At 39.5% G+C, this 18726-nt stretch overlaps 2 protein-coding genes across 6 annotated transcripts; both read right to left on the reverse strand.

The window, feature by feature from the left end:
* Positions 1-3146: 3146 nt before the first annotated feature.
* Positions 3147-8210, reverse strand: thap1 (THAP domain containing, apoptosis associated protein 1). 3 transcript variants are annotated; one of them, XR_014906346.1, is made up of 4 exons: positions 8059-8210; positions 7130-7322; positions 6063-6931; positions 3147-3186 (listed from the first exon to the last, which is right to left on the reverse strand). XR_014906346.1 is itself a non-coding variant. In XM_085357925.1 (3 exons), exons 1-3 carry the CDS (start codon positions 8127-8129, stop codon positions 6509-6511), a joined length of 684 nt encoding a protein of 227 aa, XP_085214051.1. In that variant the 5' UTR covers positions 8130-8210; the 3' UTR covers positions 5657-6508. The 3 variants fall into 3 exon arrangements, 2 of the variants coding, with proteins under 2 accessions (XP_085214051.1, XP_085214050.1); XM_085357925.1 differs by lacking the exon at positions 3147-3186 and having other exon boundaries at positions 5657-6928; XM_085357924.1 differs by lacking the exon at positions 3147-3186 and having other exon boundaries at positions 5657-6931.
* Positions 8211-10161: 1951 nt separating this feature from the next.
* LOC146628580 (uncharacterized) lies at positions 10162-17359 on the reverse strand. 3 transcript variants are annotated; one of them, XR_014906414.1, is made up of 3 exons: positions 16508-17359; positions 14698-15023; positions 10162-14595 (listed from the first exon to the last, which is right to left on the reverse strand). XR_014906414.1 is itself a non-coding variant. In XM_085359607.1 (2 exons), exons 1-2 carry the CDS (start codon positions 17069-17071, stop codon positions 14850-14852), a joined length of 738 nt encoding a protein of 245 aa, XP_085215733.1. In that variant the 5' UTR covers positions 17072-17359; the 3' UTR covers positions 10162-14849. The 3 variants fall into 3 exon arrangements, 1 of the variants encoding a protein (XP_085215733.1); XR_014906413.1 differs by having other exon boundaries at positions 10162-14621; XM_085359607.1 differs by having other exon boundaries at positions 10162-15023.
* Positions 17360-18726: the final 1367 nt, after the last annotated feature.

Consider the following 18726-nt stretch of genomic DNA (forward strand, 5'->3'; position numbering starts at 1 on the left):
TTTAGGGTACAACAGAATCATATCAGAATCAGAATCAGAGAGACTTTATTTACCCCCAAGGAGCAAACAGGATGGTAACCACCTGTAAAGTCACTGAATAATAATCCTGCCAGACTTCAGATACATTTCAGTAAGTATCCCAACTATTTACTAAACTATAAACTATCCACACATGCACTGCCATCTTCACACAGAGACAGATTTCTTTACAGTTTTCACACTTTGCAAAGCAAAACAGTGAGCCATGCCCTGACTCTATTACTCTGCAATCTTAAAACAAAGGATGTGTGAGACATTTGATCTTTACTTCTGCATCTTTATGGAGGCAGGAGGTCTGTCTACACCACATTTTTACAAGTAAAATTGCTTTGGTGTTTATTTATGATAGAATATGTGATGTCTCAAGGCTTCTCTGTAACCCTATAGAGAAAAAAAATCCTCGAAGCACCCGTGTTACTTTGCATGCTTCTTGTAGTGAAATCCTGGACACATCACATCATCATCACCCCTTTAGGCCTCGCTGCAATCGTAAAGAATATAAACACATGACATCAACCAGCAGCCTCACATGGGACACTGAGTTACTCAGACCTCGGACATGTAGCTCTGTACCACCACCTTCTGGGCAAAAGTATCACTGCGGCCAAAGTGGAAAAGGTTTTGTTACCTTAATTTATGTAAGAAGAAGAAGAAGAATACTAATAATAATATTACCTAGCTTATACTTCATTATACTCGTCCTCACATTAGCTGTAATTGAGTTGTAGCGGTGGGTTAGTGGAGCTAGTCCCCAAAAGTTGATTCTGTTCATCTGGACGTAGTGTTTTCAGTGGGAGAAACATTTAACCACTCATCCAAGTGACTTCTTCAGTCTCAGCTGACTGCAGGTTTCCCCAATCTTATAAACAGTACATTTGCATAATGACTGAAACCAATGGGCTGTGAGGTCAGTTCCTTGATCATTAATATGCAAATTCTCATAACCATTGATCAGCAACCACTTATCAAAGCCCACTGATCAATGGCCATGAGTAACATTCAGAGAGAGTTGGAGAATGGCTGCAAACACAGCATTATAAGATGGCGAAAGATGTACTCTTAGGCCCCCTCCTCGATTAAGAGATGGTCTTTCCCCTGTCCAGGATGTGCACATCCTCATCACTGAAAGAGTGTCCACTGGCCTGTAGGTGTGAATAGACTGCAGTGTCCTGGCCTGATGAGGTGGCTCTTCTGTGTTGTGTCATCCACTTCGCCAGAGGTTGTTTGGTTTCCCCGATGTATAAATCCTGGCAATCCTCCTGGCACTTCACAGCGTACACTGTGTTACTCTGTTTGTGTCGGGGACCCGATTCTTGGGGTGGACCAACTTTTGGCGCAGCGTGTTTTGGGGTTTAAAAGTCACAGAGACCCGGTGTTTAGAAAAAATGCAGCTCAACTGTTTTGCTTGGGCAGCGGTTGTCCTTCTCTCCTGGATCGGCTGGAGCTTTCTTTAGGTGCCTTCCCAGGCAGCTGGTTATCCCAGCTGACAAATGTCCAGCTGGGATAACCACATTTACTCAGGGCCTTCTTGATGTGCCATTCTTCTGCTTCCCTGGCCGCTGTGTCTGTGGGGATGGTGTTCGCTCTGTGTTATAGCATCCTGATGACACCCAGTTTGTGCTCCAGTGGATGATGGGAGTCAAACCTTAAATACTGAGCCGTATGTGTAGGTTTATGGTACACATCAGCTTTTAGATGTCCCCCATTACTGATAGAAATCCCACAGTCTAGGCTAGCCTGCCACTTTTCATATCCTCCCTGGTGAATTTGATGTGTTGGTCCACCGAGTTAATATGATTTGTGAATTGTGGTACGTTCTGAGATTTGATTTTCACCCAGGTGTCATCCACATACCTGAACCAATGACTTGGTGGTGTTCCAGGGTAGGATAGCAAAGCCCTCTTTTCCACTTCTTCCAAGAAGTACAAGTTGGCCACAATGGGTGAAACTGGGGAACCCATGGCACGCCTATGTTTCTGCCTGTAGTACGGACCCTTGTATGTGAAATAGGAGGAATTAAGACACCGTTCCAAAAGCGAACATCATCCTGTAATCTCTTACGAACTACCTCCACTGCTTCTGTGACTGGGATGCAAGTGAAGAGAGAGGTAACATTGTATGAGACCATGGTTTTATCTGCCTCCATAATGACATCTCACATTCTCAACACAATTCAAGGTGTTCTGGATGTGGTGTTCAGAGCTGCCGACCAACGGGTTGAGGATCGAAGCCAGAAACTTAGAGATGTTATAGGTGACAGAGTTGATCATACAGATAATCGGTCTTAAAGGAGGAGTTAGGTTAGCTGTTGATTCAAAATTGGCCATAGGAGTGAGTGCAAGTGGGTCTTTTTGTCTCTATGTGAGAATGGATGTAGGTGACTTTTATTGTGATTTGACACGACATAAATATAACCGGAGTCAAGTGAATATGGAAGATGTATTTGAAAAAATCAAGGATCTCTGATGGTGGGAAATGCTCTATAAATCATTAAAATCTGTTTTCTAACGTGTGAGACGAGTACATGGGTAAATAAACTCACTGTGGGCATGAATGCCATTGTTTGTTGGGGCTTTCTAAAAATTTTATTTATCATTTCTATTCATGGTAACAATAAATACAAGATAATTAGGGTAAAGGCAGGGGAGAGGATTAAACACAGAACAAAACAACAACAAAAACAAAAATAACAAAAACACTGTGGTTGTGAAGTATCTGCATGATTGAGGAATTGAGGAATTTCATTGATTAACGAAATTCAGTTCAATTTTCCATCCATCCATCTTCATCCGCTTTATCCGAGGCCGGGTCGCGGGGGCAGCAGCCTAAGCAAAGAGGCCCAGACCTCCCTCTGTGTGTGTGTGCCAGTTCAATTTTTTCAATTAAATTTTATTTATATAGCGCCAAACCACAACGACAGACGCCTCAAGGAGCTTTATATTGTAAGGTAGACCTCACAATAATACATACAGAGAAAAAAAACCCAACAATCATATGACCCCCTATGAGCAAGCACTGTGGCAACAGTGGGAAGGAAAAACTCCCTTTTCACAGGAAGAAACCTCCGGCAGAACCAGGCTCAGGGAGGGGCGGGGCCATCTGCTGCGACCGGTTGGGGTGAGAGAAGGAAGACATGATAAAGACATGCTGTGGAAGAGAGACAGAGGTTAATAACAGATATGATTCAGTGCAGAGAGGTCTATTAACACGTAGTGAGTGAGAAAGGTGACTGAAGAAGAAATACTCAATGCATCATGGGAATCGGGGAGTTTTTAGGACATGCTGATAATAATGAATTACAGTAGTCCAGCCTAGAAGTAATAAATGCATGAACTAGTTTTTCAGTATCACTCTCAAACAGGATATTTCTAATTTTAGAGATATTGTGCAAATGGAAGAAAGCAGTCTTACATATTTGTTTAATATGTGCATTGAAAAACGTATACTAGTTTTATATGTTGTGTTTTTTTTATTATTATTATTATTATTATTATTATTATAGGACACAATAAAAGTTGAATGTTGTATTGGTACTGACCAATGATTTTAGGAATTTAAAACTCAGCAGTCTTGAAAGTCTAAGTTTAGTCATAATAATTTTATGCTAATTACTTAATTGTAACAAAAAAAGTTACCTTTATTTTATTTTCTTTTTTGCTTGAATGCATCATCACTCAAATTACAGAAAGAGTTTTAGTTTTAAGTCAATATAATTTTGAGTATGAATATAAATCTTTGGGGTCACAAACCTGGAAAGTTACACTTTAAAAAATTGTGTAACATCTCTGTCCATAAACAATGGCTCAAATATTCAGAAAGAATAATTGAATTTAAAAGTTTAGGTCAGGGCCTGAGCTCCAAACCTGGACCAAACTTCTCAGATGTGATAAAGCTCTGCCCCTGAACACATTTCAATTGTAATATTTTAAAATAGTGACGGCACCACCTAGTGGGAACAGATGAAATGTCACGTTTTAACCTTTGGGCTTCACTTTGGGCTACAGTTTCAAGGTGGCTGACTCAGGCAACCTCAAATTTGTCCAGGACAGGCTTAAGGAGTTGGTCTTTGGGTGCTTTGAAAACTGTCAGTTTTTGTCAAAAGCCGCAGTGAATTTTAATGTTTCCCCACAAGGGACCAAATTGATGTAACTCAAAGACATGTTTTCCAGTCTCTCCCAAACTTCACAGGCAGGATGAGAGTCTCACCCTGGTATGCCCATTGTCAGCAATAGTTAAAGCGCCACCTAGTGGCAACAGAAAATGTCAGGTTTTATTTTTCTACAGGGATTTCATCAGAGCAACATGATCTTTAGTGAGTGTGATCTTTGGTGATGTTAAATTGCAACGCTTTTGAGTTTATGTTAAAGGGCGCGGTCGTGGCAGCATGCCAACTTTCGAATATTCGCCACAAGACAGGATATTGTGTATCTCAGCTGTACATTGTCCAGTCTGGAGAAATCTACGTGGCAGTATTAGGTCACACTTGTGTTGCCACCTAGTGGACACAGAAATTTCATCCAATCTAGCTGAAATTTTAATTGGCGGTTCCAATTTATTGAAGTTTTTTTTTAATCATTAACAATGTATGCTGCATGATCATTCCAGCCTGAAAAATGAACAATTTAAAGAAATCATTAAAAGTCCATGATATTCACACCCTTGACATGTGTGTGAGCTTCCAGCTACAAGTGTACACATTTGCAGATCTGATTCACTGGAGAAAACTTCAAAATAACACTCTTTGCTAAACTTTGATGGTTCGTATCTCAGTGTGGAACAGGTGACTGCTCAAAACAAATTTGAGCATATGAAAGGTTTCCATTTTACCCACCAGGCTGATCCATTCTGGGTCAAAATCACTTTCTAATTATTAAAAAGGATGCTTGAATTTGTTTGTTTTGTAGTTTCTATGTTTGATTTTTTTGTACTGCAAGACATTAAGACGGCTGTCGGGACAATCCTGCTGTCTGCTGGGCTGACCCGCCGAGCTAAGCAGGGGCAGGGGAGAAAATAAAATCTCCCACAGTAACAATGTAAAGATAGTCTTCCATGTTGGAAAAAAAAAGTAGGACTTTCAAACATCAGGAACACCACATTCTGGGTTTGGATCTTGTAGTCTTCCATCATGGGAATGACTGCAAACATCTACAAAGGTGGAAAATCCCTCCACACCAAACATGAACCGAGTCCCTGGATCTAGGAGGAGATTTGGATCCGTTTCATTTTCTGATATTTTCATGGGAACATGAAGACGATCTCTGCTGGTTTTTCTTTTATTCACTTTAATTTCATTGGTGATGACACAACAACGGCCGAGCTTCACTTCTGCTAATTTCATGCAAAACCAGTCACATGACCTCCTCAGTGAAGGAAGCACAAAGAGCCAAAGAAGCTGCTCGTATGGCTTCAGTTTATTGCACATCAGCAGTAACAAGCAGTGTTTTTGCATCTCAAGAAACACTGAAAAATGTAAAGCTGCTTTTGCAGCAAATGTACTTCAATCAGCCTTTAAGTAAAAAACAAAACTCTGAAAACAAAAGCAGAGAAGCTCAAGTGAGTTAATTTCATACTGTCAAATTGTATTTCCATATTAAACAGCAGAATGTTTAATGGGGATCTATCCAGCACATTTCCAGCATTGTGTTTTTAATTCATAAACTCTCAGAGCAGCTTTGCATGAGTCACAGTTCAAAATAATCTCTTTTTTTGATACCGGGTTTTCAGTTCATCCTCTGTCTGAAATGAGGCGTTTTAGCCTCTCCGACTTTGAGCCGTCTTTCTTTCTGATTAGCTGGGTATTGCTTCTGTGCCCAACAGGACCATATCAGGATATCATCTCTCTATGACATCATACAGATCAAAGAGTACAAAAAAAGGGTTTATTTTCCTGATGAATTTGGTTTACCAACTTTTTTTCCTCTTTCATTTGCAAAACTCAAAACCTAAAGGCTCAGATCGATTCTCCTAACGATCTACCTCAGATGCCTCTGAACATCATGGTTCATAACGGCCTCGGCTCTCACCTTTGAGCTTCGACACCGTGGGCACTTCAGATGAAAACTGCTCAGTTGTGGCTGCAGACCCAGCTCTCCTCACTGGGATGATCCTCCTAGAGAAATTCCAGAAAATCCAGAGATGACGATCTCACCTCAGCTTACGTGGTAACACCTCGTATATGTGACAGAACATAAAAAGCACTCTTTAAAGGAATAGTTCAACAGTTTTCTTTTTTTTTTTCTGAGGGGGGGGGGGCATAACTGTGCTTTGTTTTCCTCAGAGTGACAAGAACCATCAGTCTGTGTGCATCAAGTATGAAGAGCTGTTGGCTCTTGAAACCAAACCAAAACCTAAAGCTTTAAAAAGTCATTTAAGTGCAGCCCGAGCTCTAGAAAACAAAGACAAAAACAGAAAGATGTGTGAATATTTGTGTCCTTCAGTTCAGCAGCAGATGAAACTTCTCCACTCCGCCTCACTCCATGCCTTTCAAACTGTGGTAGATGTGTTTCGGCAAAATCACATATCCCTCACTGAAGCCCGGCTCCGGCGCCGACTGATGGGCCATCCTGGGTGCCGCCTCCCGGGCGGTCTTCAGCCTCTTGAGCTGCCTCTCCTGCCGCCGACACTTCTGCTGCGTCGTCTTCAGCTTCTTCCTCAGATGTTCCACCTGCTCCTCCAGCAGCTCGATGCGCCTCTTCTGCTGCGCCGAGTCCTCTACCGTGTAGTTGTGGTCGCAGGAGACCGCCGTCGTCGTTGAGGTCGTTGTCATCGCGACGCTGCAGGTGTCAAGCGGGTTGCTCTCAGGCTCCTCCTCCTCCGCTGGTTCAGAGGTCAGAGGCAGAGAAAGCGGGAAGAGGTTCTCAGATGGGAAGGGATCCTCCAGGGACTCTGACTGCTAGAGAGAAAAACACGAGTTAACTAATTGCTACCTAACTGAAGTTAACCTGATCTACTTATCTAGCTTACCTAAACTATCTGCTTAATTTGAGCTGTCTCTCAGATCTGTGCTCTTATCTTGAAATAAAGAAATGTGACTGGAAACTCTTGGGAGACTCCTGGAAAAATAAAGCCCTGCCGGCTTTAGTTAGGTCACCTTGATGCTGAGGTTGAAGGTGAACAGCGACGGCACAGCGCTCTCCTTCAGCACACGGTTGTTGCACTCCCTCTTGAAGGAGTCTTCGGTGAAGTGCTGGGAGCAGATGTTGCTGTACTTTGTTGGCTTGAAGTTGTTTCTCCTCATCGCAGCCACCCATTTACAGCAGATATCTGGACGGGCCAGAGGAAACCTGGCAAACAAGTGATAATAATAATACACAGAAACGTCAAAACGCTTCTGTATGATTTGGGAATTATTTTCTGTTATCAGTTTAATGTAATAATTAGTTTAAGTTGCTTATGAAGTACACTTTATGTCTTTGGTAAAAAACAGAACAAAAAAAACAAAACAAAACTGAAGCGTTAACCCTTTCTGTTACTTGTTTTGAGACTAAAGTTGGGGACTAAAGAAATGCGCATTAACTCCCGGCAGTAAGCATAAACACATTAATCCAAACTCCAGTTAAATTTGGAGGAATTCACTATCCCCTTATTTACGGAAAGTCAAACATATTTAAGAATATAACTGCAAGACTTTATAAGTAAATGTGTTCCGTGCTGATAACTTCGGCTTGCAAAAAAGCGAAATAGCCGTAAAGTTCTAGTAATATCTAAATTTTTGTGCCTCGGTATAGCCACTATAGAGAAACTTGTGACTTTAGACTTGATAAAAACATTTGATTTCATCAAATAAAAATAGCATCTGTTGACTTTTATGTAGCCGGATTTTAGCAATGAAACCTGCAAACACGTAAAATGTTCCGTGTCCTACTCCACATGTTTCGTACTGTTGAGGAAGAGCAGTTAATCTTTAATGAGGCAGATTAGTGAACGCAGGCTGGTGGACGTTGCTCAACCACCATGTCAGGACTGCTAATGCTACCCAGCTCGCTGAAACACACAGACACACATTGGCACTTAACTTACTTGTGGAAAGAAATCTCTTTGTCTTTGTGGTAGCGGTTCTTACAGCCGTACGCTGAGCACGTCTGAACCATGGCTGAATATCCAGACAACACTCACTCACAGCCGGACCAGAACTCCACGAAGCTCCGCTGGTGCTTCTTGTCACCCTCCACACAAGCTTCACTGCCACTAACAATGATGGCGGCGAAGAATTAGTCACCTGATCGGCATCCCCGCCTCTAATTGGTGGAGCTTTCTGTCGTTACTTTCCTATAATATCTCAAGAAGTCCACCAGGGGGAGACAAATTTGATAAAGAACATCAATTATATATATATATATATATGCACCCTATTTTTTTATGAGCCTTAATTTAAATACTAATATATACACATATATATATACACACACACATATATATATATATATACACATATATATATATATATATACACACATATATATATACACACATATATATATACACACATATATATATACACACATACATATATATATATATATATGCAAGCAAGCAAGCAATTTATATAGCACTTTGAAAACAACTCTCAGCTGAAAACAAACACATGACATAATAAATTACAATAGTGAAATAGTATATGTAAGAAAATAAAAAATAAAAAACAATAAAAAGTAAATAAATGCAAATTTAATTAAACTAAAACATACAAAAAGTCCGCATCAGACTGTGTCATAAGCCAGGGAGTGAAAGTGCGTATTAAGATGGGCTTTAAAGGTGGACAATGATAGAGCCTCTCTTATGTGCTGAGGCAAATTGTTCCAGAGGTTTGGAGCAACAATAGAGAAGGCCCTGCTCCCTCTGAGCTTCCTCTTAAACCTGGGTACCTCCAGGAGCAGCTTGTCAGCTGACCTGAGAGACCTAGGAGGGGAATAAGCACGAAGAAGCTCACAGAGATAAGTTGGGGCAAGACCATTTAAAGATATAAAAACAAACATTAAAATTTTACAATGAACAGGCAGCCAGTGGAGTGAAGCCAGGATAGAAGTTATATGCTCTCTCTTATGGGTTCTGGTTAAAAGTCATGCAGCAGCATTTTGGTCCAGCTGCAGTCGAGAGAGAAGACACTGACTAACTCCAAAATACAGTGCATTACAGTAATCCAAACGAGATGAAATAAAAGCATGGATTACTGTTTCAAAATGTGGCCGAGATAAAATAGGTCTTAGCTTTGCCAATCACCTTAGGTGATAAAAAGTGGACTTGACAGTAGCCCTAATTTGAGTGTTCAATTTAAAATCACTATCCATCTTAAAACCCAAGTTAGTGACAACAGGTTTAAAATACTCTGCCAGGGGTCCCAAATCAATAGTGGAGGGGTAACAAGGTCCACTAGGACCAAACACAATCACCTCAGTTTTGCTTGAATTGAGTCTTAGAAAATTTTGGGCCATCCAAGTTTTAATATCATCTAGACATGTCAAAAGTGGTTGAATGGAGGAGGCATCTTTCTGTTCCAGAGGCAAATAAATCTGGCAGTCGTCAGCATAGCAGTGGAAGGCTATTCCATGCCTTCTAAGGATGGTACCCCAGGGCTGCAAGTATAATGCAAAAAGCAAAGGCCCTAAAACTGAGCCCTGTGGGACCCCCAAACTGAAAAGTGGCAGAAAAGGACTCATACCCTAAAAAATTAACTAGATAGATAGGTAGGTAGGTAGATAAATTATATTTACATCTATCTATCTATTTTTTATGAGCCTTAATTTAAATACTACATTTAAAATCAAATCAAGTCTTTTTATTTCACTAGCACATTTTGAAATAAAAGAAGCTGACACAAAGTGCTAATTTCAATTATTTTCTGTTCAGTATAGAATAAATGTGAAGGACTATAAAATATTAGAAAAAACACAATTTAAGTACATTTTACCAAATTAAATATCAATTTTGTATTATAATTTTTCATTATTATTTTAACTGCTGTAACAAAAGAATTTCACAAATATAGGATAGTGCATTTGTCCTCTTTTATTTATTATTGCAGAAATTACCATAAGACGTAATGTTTTATTTCATAGCACAGACCTGTAGATTCATGCATTATGTGTTAGATAAATAAAGACTTTCAACACATAATCTCTTGGTCAAAAAAGAAGAAACTTTATTATTAAAACAGGTATTTTCAACACCGTGAGTTGGTCTAAAGAGCTTTATACAGCAACAAAAGACCAGGAATACACTGGAAACAGGTAAATACACAGCACTGATAAGTACCTATAATGTGTGTGTATTATCACTACACTGTATACCATACTGAGTCCTTATCTCAAAAGAAACAAGAGTCACAAGGCTCTCAAACAGTCTGTGGGTTCAACTTTAGCAGCTGGAAACTCAACTTAAAAACATTCAGAGTTTCTCACCAACTTTGACGGAGGCTGCTGAGGTTCAGACACATCATGTGTTTTTTCCTATTATTACGATTGCACATGAATGCAGCTTTACAAACAGGAGAAGCAAGGATTTAAGAAGAAGGATGGAAAGAGAAATTTCTCATCATTTGTCCATTTTTGTTTTAGCACATGCCTGTGGCCTTTAGAAGACTTTACAAAGGAAGAAATAAATAGAAAAATACAAAATAGTTTTGGGATAATTCACCCACATTTCTATGTACAGGAACCCCCCACCAAAAAAAATGAACCAGGTGGGATCATTTGATTTTTGCAAACAAAATTTAGTGATGGAGAAATGTCCATAATTTCAGATCAAACATAGTCAAAAATCAAAGAAGTTTTACTTTATTTTACACAGTTAGAATCTTATTTTGATAGTTCTGTCCATACTTCCTGTCAGTTGTATGAAATTCACTGCCACAGTCGTCACGTTTCTTTAAACAATGCACAAACATATCAACAGGTCACCGGAGTGATCCAGTAGCTGTTGGACTACAGGTTAAAATCCTGGACGAGCACCATGTGCTATCTGTCAAAAAGCCCAAAAAAGCCTATTTTAAACAAGGACACTAAAAATTAAAGGTCATGACTTTTCAACTGTCAGCTCTAAGAGAAATTGTAAGAAAAGGAAGGAAAAAAAAAAAGTATTTTACACAACTTTTATAATGCACCCCTACCATCATAAGGTGACGCCAAAAGCCTGTTTGATGACTATGACTAAGCACATGTTACTAATTACTTAGTGTTGAATTGTATGGCAAAAAGCTACCATAAAGTTGAGTGTACCAGTCTTAAAATAGTAAATACACAGCAACAAGTGACCACTGAGAGGTACAGGTAACATGTCATCACAACCAGTCTTGGTCATTTGAAAGTTGTTTGGGTTTAAACAGCTGCCACTGAATATCGCATAATACTTCTGATTTAAATGCAGTAAGTTCTGCCAAACTGATAATTGGCAGTTTAGCACACAAATATGATGATAAGCCCAATCGATCATCAGAAGATGTATGTGAGATTTATCAAAGAATTCCAGATGTACCAGAAAGTAGCATAAGAACAACCTCATTGACTTCTTACATCACAACGAGCTCATATATTTGGGCCTTTTAAACACTGGTAATCTAACAACAACAACAACAGAGTGCCAACTTAAACATTCATGATGACATACCAAGTGATGACCCCCTGGTAACTCCAGGAAGCGAGTGCTCAAATGCCAAAATTGCAGTTCCTCTAATGTCCACTTGAGGCTTCAAAAGCAAGTTAATCTCCCCCATCTCTCATGTTAAATGCCCAATTTTACAGTAGAAATAAACATGTTTTGGAGTCTGATACAAGAAAACTGTTTCAGTATCTGTCGAGTTTTTCAACCTTCATAACAAATGCACAACCATCACCTAGCTATCTGGAGCTTTTTTTTAAAGCAGATTTGAGTGGTTAAAAAAGGGCAACAGGACTTCTTTAGGTTTCTTTAGCCATTTCATTTTTCATCCAAGAGGCTTTTCCAGTTCAAATTATGAGAAATGGCATGTGTCATTACCGTCACTGAGTCCAAAAGGTGGCACCTGTCTAAGACAAGTACTGTCAACTAGGGCTGCACGATTAATCGTTAGAAAATCGCGATCTCGATTCATACTTATGTGCGATCTCATTTCCAAATGACAACGATTTTAAAAAAAAAAAAAAAAAAAAAAAAGACGGCGACAATTGTACCGCATTTTGATCCGGGACGTAATCTGCATGAAAACAAGCGCTCACTCTTCCTGCTCAACAAATGACAAGGGCGGAGCCTTATACCACGTGATACAGAAGCTGTGCCGTGTGATGCTAAAATTAGCAGGGAAAAAACAACGGAGAGCACGTCAGGGATGACGAGAAAGTGACAGGAGAAAATCCGTCCCGGTCAACCACCCAAACATCAATAACGGGAACCTTATACAGCGCTTCCCTATACACGTCGAACTCCCGCAGGCACAAAGAAATTACGGAGGCTATCACTTATCACCTGACCAAAGATATGGCTCCCATCAACACTGTGCAAAACGAGGGATTTAGGAAAATGATCAACACCCTAGACAAACGCTACACAGTGCCGTCCCGCAACTGTTTTTCTATTGTTGCACTATCTGCTCTATACACGCAGTGTCGAGCAACAGTGGAGACGGAATTTCAAGCAGTACAACATTTTGCGGCAACAACAAAACGTGAGACATTTGTTGTTTTTATGTTTATTTATTGTTTTTATGTTCAGTCTCAACTGTTACGAAGTTGATGTGCAGCTAATAAGTGCAATAAATATTTATACTGGAAAAGAAAATCGTGAGAGAATCGTGATTCTCATTTTATGCAAAATCCTGCAGCCCTACTGTCAACTACTTTATTTTTAAGCACTCAAGACTACCATGACCTGCACAACTGAGAACCTATGCAGGCATTTTTAATGCAGTTACTGACAAATAATTTCGTTTTATCTGTGATTTATTATGGGCAACCACTATACTGCAAGTGTACCAGGAAGTAAGTATAACGATATTATTATGTCAGCAAAGTGAACTTGCAGGAAGTCTTCAAAAATCTTGTGTGGTTCAACATTCAAAGGTATTTAGCTGACAATGTAATAACAGAAACAGAGACGGCTGGAGATAGCAGACGGACAAAACTATCAAAATATGTAAATATTTTTTCAAAGATAAAGCAACAGATTAAAAAGCTGCTGTACAAGAAAAATAAATAAATAAATCTGTCTGCGAGGCCTTCACACTTACTTAGAAAAGATTGGCAAACAATCAAACTCAACTTCAGGAAAAAAAAATGAAAGAAAAAGAAGGAAAGTGCAACAGAAACGAGTCAGAGTGCTGTCGGTTACTGAATGTCTCTAAATACTGCAATACTCAGAATCCTCCGGGGTCGTGAAATCAGAGTTTTTTTGCATATTCACAACACTGCCATCAAGAATTCAATAAAGACTCACAGCAGTGCCTTCTGGGAGATTCAGTCGGCTTCTGTCTTAAAGATCACACGCAGTCATAATGCAACGATTACACTCAGTGATGTGATGTGGAAGCCCCGCCCACTAAGCAGCTCTTCCCTTTTGCAGGAAAGAAAGCAGCTTCTGTGCTTGACATCCAGGAAAGCTTTCGCTCTCGTTTTAGCTTCACCAGCTGATCTGCTGCCACAAATTTCATCTAGCTGAACTCGAGAACCGCTTACTGGCTTTTTGTTGGACTTGCAAGCAGAGCTCTGACTAAAACAACAGGATATGAGCACATTTCTGTATTTTTTAAGGCTAAAGTAGCAAAACATCTGCTGGTTCAAATATGCAAAATATAACCCAGATGTGTGCCTGTGACTCAGTGGCTGCCGAGGTCCACCTGTGCCAGCTGCCAGCTGTGTTTATGACTTCTGGGCCACATCTGGTGATTGCCAAATGCCAGAACTGAGCGACAAGAGGGCCAAACGTGGGCCAGAAAAAAGCTGATTTTTTTTTAGTTCAAAAGGAAAAAAACCCCCCAAAAAAAAACCATCTTATAAGAAAGCTAATTTCATGCGAGCAAAGTGTATATTGAATATGTACGTTTTTGGTTTTTATTTTAATCACGTGTTACACACACCTCACAGCCAGCTGCATGTAGTGGCCTGTGTATTACTCCAGGACTCATTTCAGTGAAAATAAGCTTGTAATTTGTTGTCTGATTGCAAATAAGTGCGGTTTTCTATTAACACTTCTTATGTGTTATTGCTGTTTTTATTGTAAATTTGTTTGTTTTTTTCCTGAATTTTACATCACGTAACTAGGCCCTTTCATTTTTTTTCTTTCAATGGCCCGAATACAACCAAAATAAACTTTTCCACAGACAATTCAATGCTGGCGACTTGTTTTTGCTCCTTTCACTGGTGGGCTGTGAGTTTCAGATGGACAGCTGCAGGAAGGCTGTGACTACCACTCCCAGATAAAACCTTTTAGTGTTACAACAATGAACCAAAAAAAAGCTAATAAATTATAATAAAGATGTTGCTCTAATCGTAAGTCACGCTGATAGTGCAGGCCACCTGGTTGAATCCAACTTAACCATTATATGGTTTTGCTTGTGACGTCATACAGGTCAGCAGTGCTTGGAGCCTCCAGCTGTTGGCGGATTAACATGGAAACATCTGCAGCATGTAAATAAAACTGAGCGCTCAGCAGATCAGCAAATGTTTATATTTTCAATCTAAAGCAAAAAAGTACCTCACACTGGGGTCAGAGACGCTGTCCACCTCCTCTTTTCTTCTTTTTGTTGCTTGTTACAAGTGTTCGTTGTCACAGCAACAACATAACCATGAGTCCTGTACAGATAAACACTTTTGCATCATTTTTAAATGCTATTATTTCTCTCAGGCTTACTTCTCCTCCTCCTCCTCCTCTTCTTCTTCCTCCTCCTCCTCTTTCTCTTTTCCTCCTTTGTCTCTCCGTGACACTTCTTTCTTTCCGTCCTCTTCTTCTTCACCTCCTCCATCTCCATCACCATCTGCCTCATCCTCTGCTTTTTTAGACTCTTCCTTGTCTCCTGTGCCCTTAAACAATTTAAATAAAACCCATTTTACTCATCACACAGAGGTATAAAGGTTTATTGGGTATGAAGTGCAATATATTCTTATAAACTTGGAAATCTATTGGAAATGAGCCAATCCATTAGTATAAATTAGTGTTCTTTGCAACCTTCTCAGTTTTCTTTTCAGTAAAATGCATGTTTCTTTTTGTTGTTTGCATTTTCTTTCTCAACTTTTATTCATTCTAAGGTTATTATAAATTTGCTAATTTTCTCCTGGAACTTTGACCCCTTTTTTCTCATAAATCTGTTTGTTTTCTCTTGTGAATTTTTTCATTAGACTTGCCAGTTTTTGTTAACGTAAATACATTTACTAATTGTTGTACAAATTCTGTAATTTCTTTCTTATAAATTGGCCATTTAACTTTTATTCTAAAATCTAACAAAATTAATAATGAACATTTATTTGTTATTAATTATTATTAACAATAAATAATTTTATCTTGTACATTTTTTTACACTTCACATAAGTGATTTTTTTCCTCTTAAATTTGCCAGTCCTTTAATTTAAATACATTTTCTAGCTTTTTTATGAACCAAGGTTTTTTTTTCATAAATCTACCTTTTGTTGTGTTGTAAATTTGCACATTTTAAAAAATATTTTCTCTCTCTTTTTTTGGCAAATGTTTGTAGTTTACTGTAAATTTGCCAGCTTTAGCAAACTTTTATTCCGTCTTGCAGATTAACGCGCAGATTTTTCCTGTTCAAGTTTTGAAAGCACATTTTTCTTTGATGTGAATACATTTGTCCCAAAAAATGATCGTCTGCAAAAAAAATAATTTTTTTCCGGTATTTGCCAAAAAAGTGATTGCTCGTATAAATAACTTGCTGGTCTATAATATGTTAAATATATGTCAAATGAATCCCACAATGAATGATATCAAGTCATCCTGAGCCACTAACAACATTCCTGTAACAAGGCAGAAGCTACAATCAGTTTTTGGCAGTGACTTTTATATATTCTTTATTTATCCAGTAAAAAAAAAAAATCTCGTTGACATTAAAAATGTCTTTTGTAAGAGTAATCTGTCCAAGAGGAGACCAGATATTGCAACAAATATAATAATAGATCTGTAAACATATTTTAAGTGGACAAAAAGGACCGGATTGGTTATAATGTAAGTACAATAACAAAGATTTATAAAGATACTTAAAAAAATGTAATTTTAAAATTTTATATATAACCCCTTTGTAAACCTTGTTCACCGAAGTCTATTTACCAACATACGTAAAGATGTTGCACATAAAAAACACACGGAAACATTGGAAATTAGTTTTTGGCAGGCGGTCACGTTTTGGCACAACAGCGCTCTTACATGAATTCTTTCAACTTTGTCTCATATACCTGCGCTTTTACCCAGAGGTAGCCCTGTTTGTTTTTTGCTCGTCTTTCCGTGTTTCTACAGAAGTACCTGCGCTCCTGTGTATGACGCAGGCGCTCAGGTGTACCTGCTTCACGCGGCTCCTCCTCCGGCTCGGGATGCGGGCCTTCATCCTCCGGGACAGCGCCAACAGCTTGTTGTGTCTCTGCCTCCTCTTCGCCTTCTCCGCGTCCTCTTTCCGCTTCTCCTCCGCGCGGTCCGAGTCCGACTCGTCCTGCCGCTGCAGCCGGCTCCTCTTCCTCGGCTGGACCATCCTCTTCGTGTGACTTCCGTCGTCATCTTCCTCATCGTCGTCGTCGTCATCGTCGTCCTCTTCATCCTCGTCGCCGCGGCTAGACGACGAAGAGCTGTCGTCGCCTCTCAGGAAGGAGCGCTTCCTGCGGGTGACAGAGCGGCTGTCGTCGCTGGAGGTCCCCCCGGACTCGCTCCGGTCCCGGTCCTCCTGCTCGCTGTCGTCCTCAGGAGAGCTCTGGAAGTCGGACTGTGATCCGGAGGAGGAGGACGACGAGAAGGACCCTTCGTCACTGTCGTCCAGGATGGAGGCGGGCAGACCGATCTGCCGCTTCTTCGATGCGGCTACTTTGGTTTTCCGCATGGACGCGAACATTTTCCGCTTGTACAAACTCTCCATGTCTGCACGCGGTACCGGACAGTAGTGACATGAAACGGAAAAGCGACAGCAGAACCGGGCTCGGTGCACGCAGGCTAACGGCGCAGCTAGCCTCGCATTAACGACATGCTATTTATTCGCTGAAACACGCAACATGGCGCCTGAATTCATCTTCGTGCGGAATTATTTTGGAGTCTTTTCACATAAACGGACCGTTTGCAAACGTTACACTGAGAAAATCCGCGCTGAAAAGGTCACATTTAAAGGATTTTCAGTCCCTGAAAATGCCTGTGTGTTATTGTTGTGGCTTCTGCTTCTTCTCTAAAAATAACTACAGCACGCATTCGTACACACCGCCCCCTACGGCGAAGAGCAGGCGCTACACCTGCAAACTGAGCAGAAATTATCCTAGCACTCCTAACACTTTCCACTAAATAAAAAAAAATAGTCTGGGGAAAGAAAATTGTATACTAATAAAATAATAATATGAATCTATGAAAATAAATAAAATCTAAATCTACAGGAAGTGACTGTGGCTAACATCAATGTTAATTTTATTTATAGGTGTGGTCAGGTGTTTAAATACACTCCTCACGTTAGTTGTAAGCCACCTTCTAGTCTAAAGCACATTTTACCAAATATTAGTAGGGGTGTATGTAAATATTTGAGTCTGTATGTTTACTTTTGACCCTGTTGGGATAAGTTCAAATGTGTGCACCCAGTTCTTGTTTTTTAAAGTCCATCCATCCATTTGTTTCACTCCCTCATTCACACCTATGAGTTTTTAAAGTCATTAAAGATATATGCTGTATAATCATTCCACCCTAGAAAAAGAATTAATTAAAAGCCCAAAATTACCATGACTTTCATTCCCATGATGACTGTGTGGAAACCTATGACCACAACTGTAAATGTCACATTTCATTACATCTAAACTGAATAAGAGATTAATTAGGCTTCAGTCATATAGGTCACATTTGTAAACACAAACATTTGGAAGGCTGGGAGCGTTTCGGATGTCACTGTGAGTCATTCAGACACCACCTTTTTAAAGTGGTGTTTTTGGTACATGTAGCTAGTTCACATGCCTTTGCCCTCATTATAAAAACAACACTGAAACTAAAAAAAAAGCCCAAAACAAACAAAATAAAAAAGCTAAAGTGAAAATTTACTGATTGGAAACAAAAAGAAAAGAAAAGTACAAAACTGTTATGATTCTGTTATTTACACTACACATCTGTAAGAATGAAATCAAACATAATACAGGATAAAACAAATTCAGTGTACAGTTTCTCTTGTGATAGGTCTTTTTCTTTTACTTTATTACCTTTTTTATTTTATTCTATTATTATTTTATTTATTTGGTTTAGGTTAAGGGAATAAAAACCCAGAGTGATCCTCCAAATATTTACTTGTAACATTTTGGCTCGTATAAGAAAAACTTGGACGTTTCTTATTCCAATCAATCCAAGTGGCGTCTCTCACTCATCCAGATCATTGCAGTCTAAAGGTCTTGAGATTAAAGCAACTGGACTTCTTGTTTAGGTTCTTGAAGACATTTTAGAAAGGTGTATTCAATTCTCCATGAAACGACTTCAAGTACCTGAAAGAGGTCGAGGTGCTGTTGACTCAAACACTTCAAATGCTGCTGAGTGTCTGTGAGACTGCTGAGGAGT

This window comes from Diplotaxodon limnothrissa, linkage group LG7, assembly GCF_057381915.1.
Source record: "Diplotaxodon limnothrissa isolate DT_005_m linkage group LG7, D_limnothrissa_male_GT1.1, whole genome shotgun sequence".
Taxonomy (NCBI): Eukaryota; Metazoa; Chordata; class Actinopteri; order Cichliformes; family Cichlidae; genus Diplotaxodon; species Diplotaxodon limnothrissa.

What these genes read in the sequence shown, in the direction of transcription:
- LOC146628580 (XM_085359607.1), bottom strand. Translation starts at nt 17,071, where the DNA reads ATGGAGAGTTTGTACAAGCGGAAAATGTTCGCGTCCATGCGGAAAACC. An exon ending in GGAGGAGCCGCGTGAAGCAG is followed by an intron (nt 15,024 to 16,507) that starts GTACACCTGAGC and finishes AAATTGTTTAAG; the next exon opens with GGCACAGGAGACAAGGAAGA.
- thap1 (XM_085357924.1), bottom strand. Translation starts at nt 8,129, where the DNA reads ATGGTTCAGACGTGCTCAGCGTACGGCTGTAAGAACCGCTACCACAAA. An exon ending in AAAGAGATTTCTTTCCACAA is followed by an intron (nt 7,323 to 8,058) that starts GTAAGTTAAGTG and finishes CTTGTTTGCCAG; the next exon opens with GTTTCCTCTGGCCCGTCCAG. An exon ending in CCTTCAACCTCAGCATCAAG is followed by an intron (nt 6,932 to 7,129) that starts GTGACCTAACTA and finishes TTTTCTCTCTAG; the next exon opens with CAGTCAGAGTCCCTGGAGGA.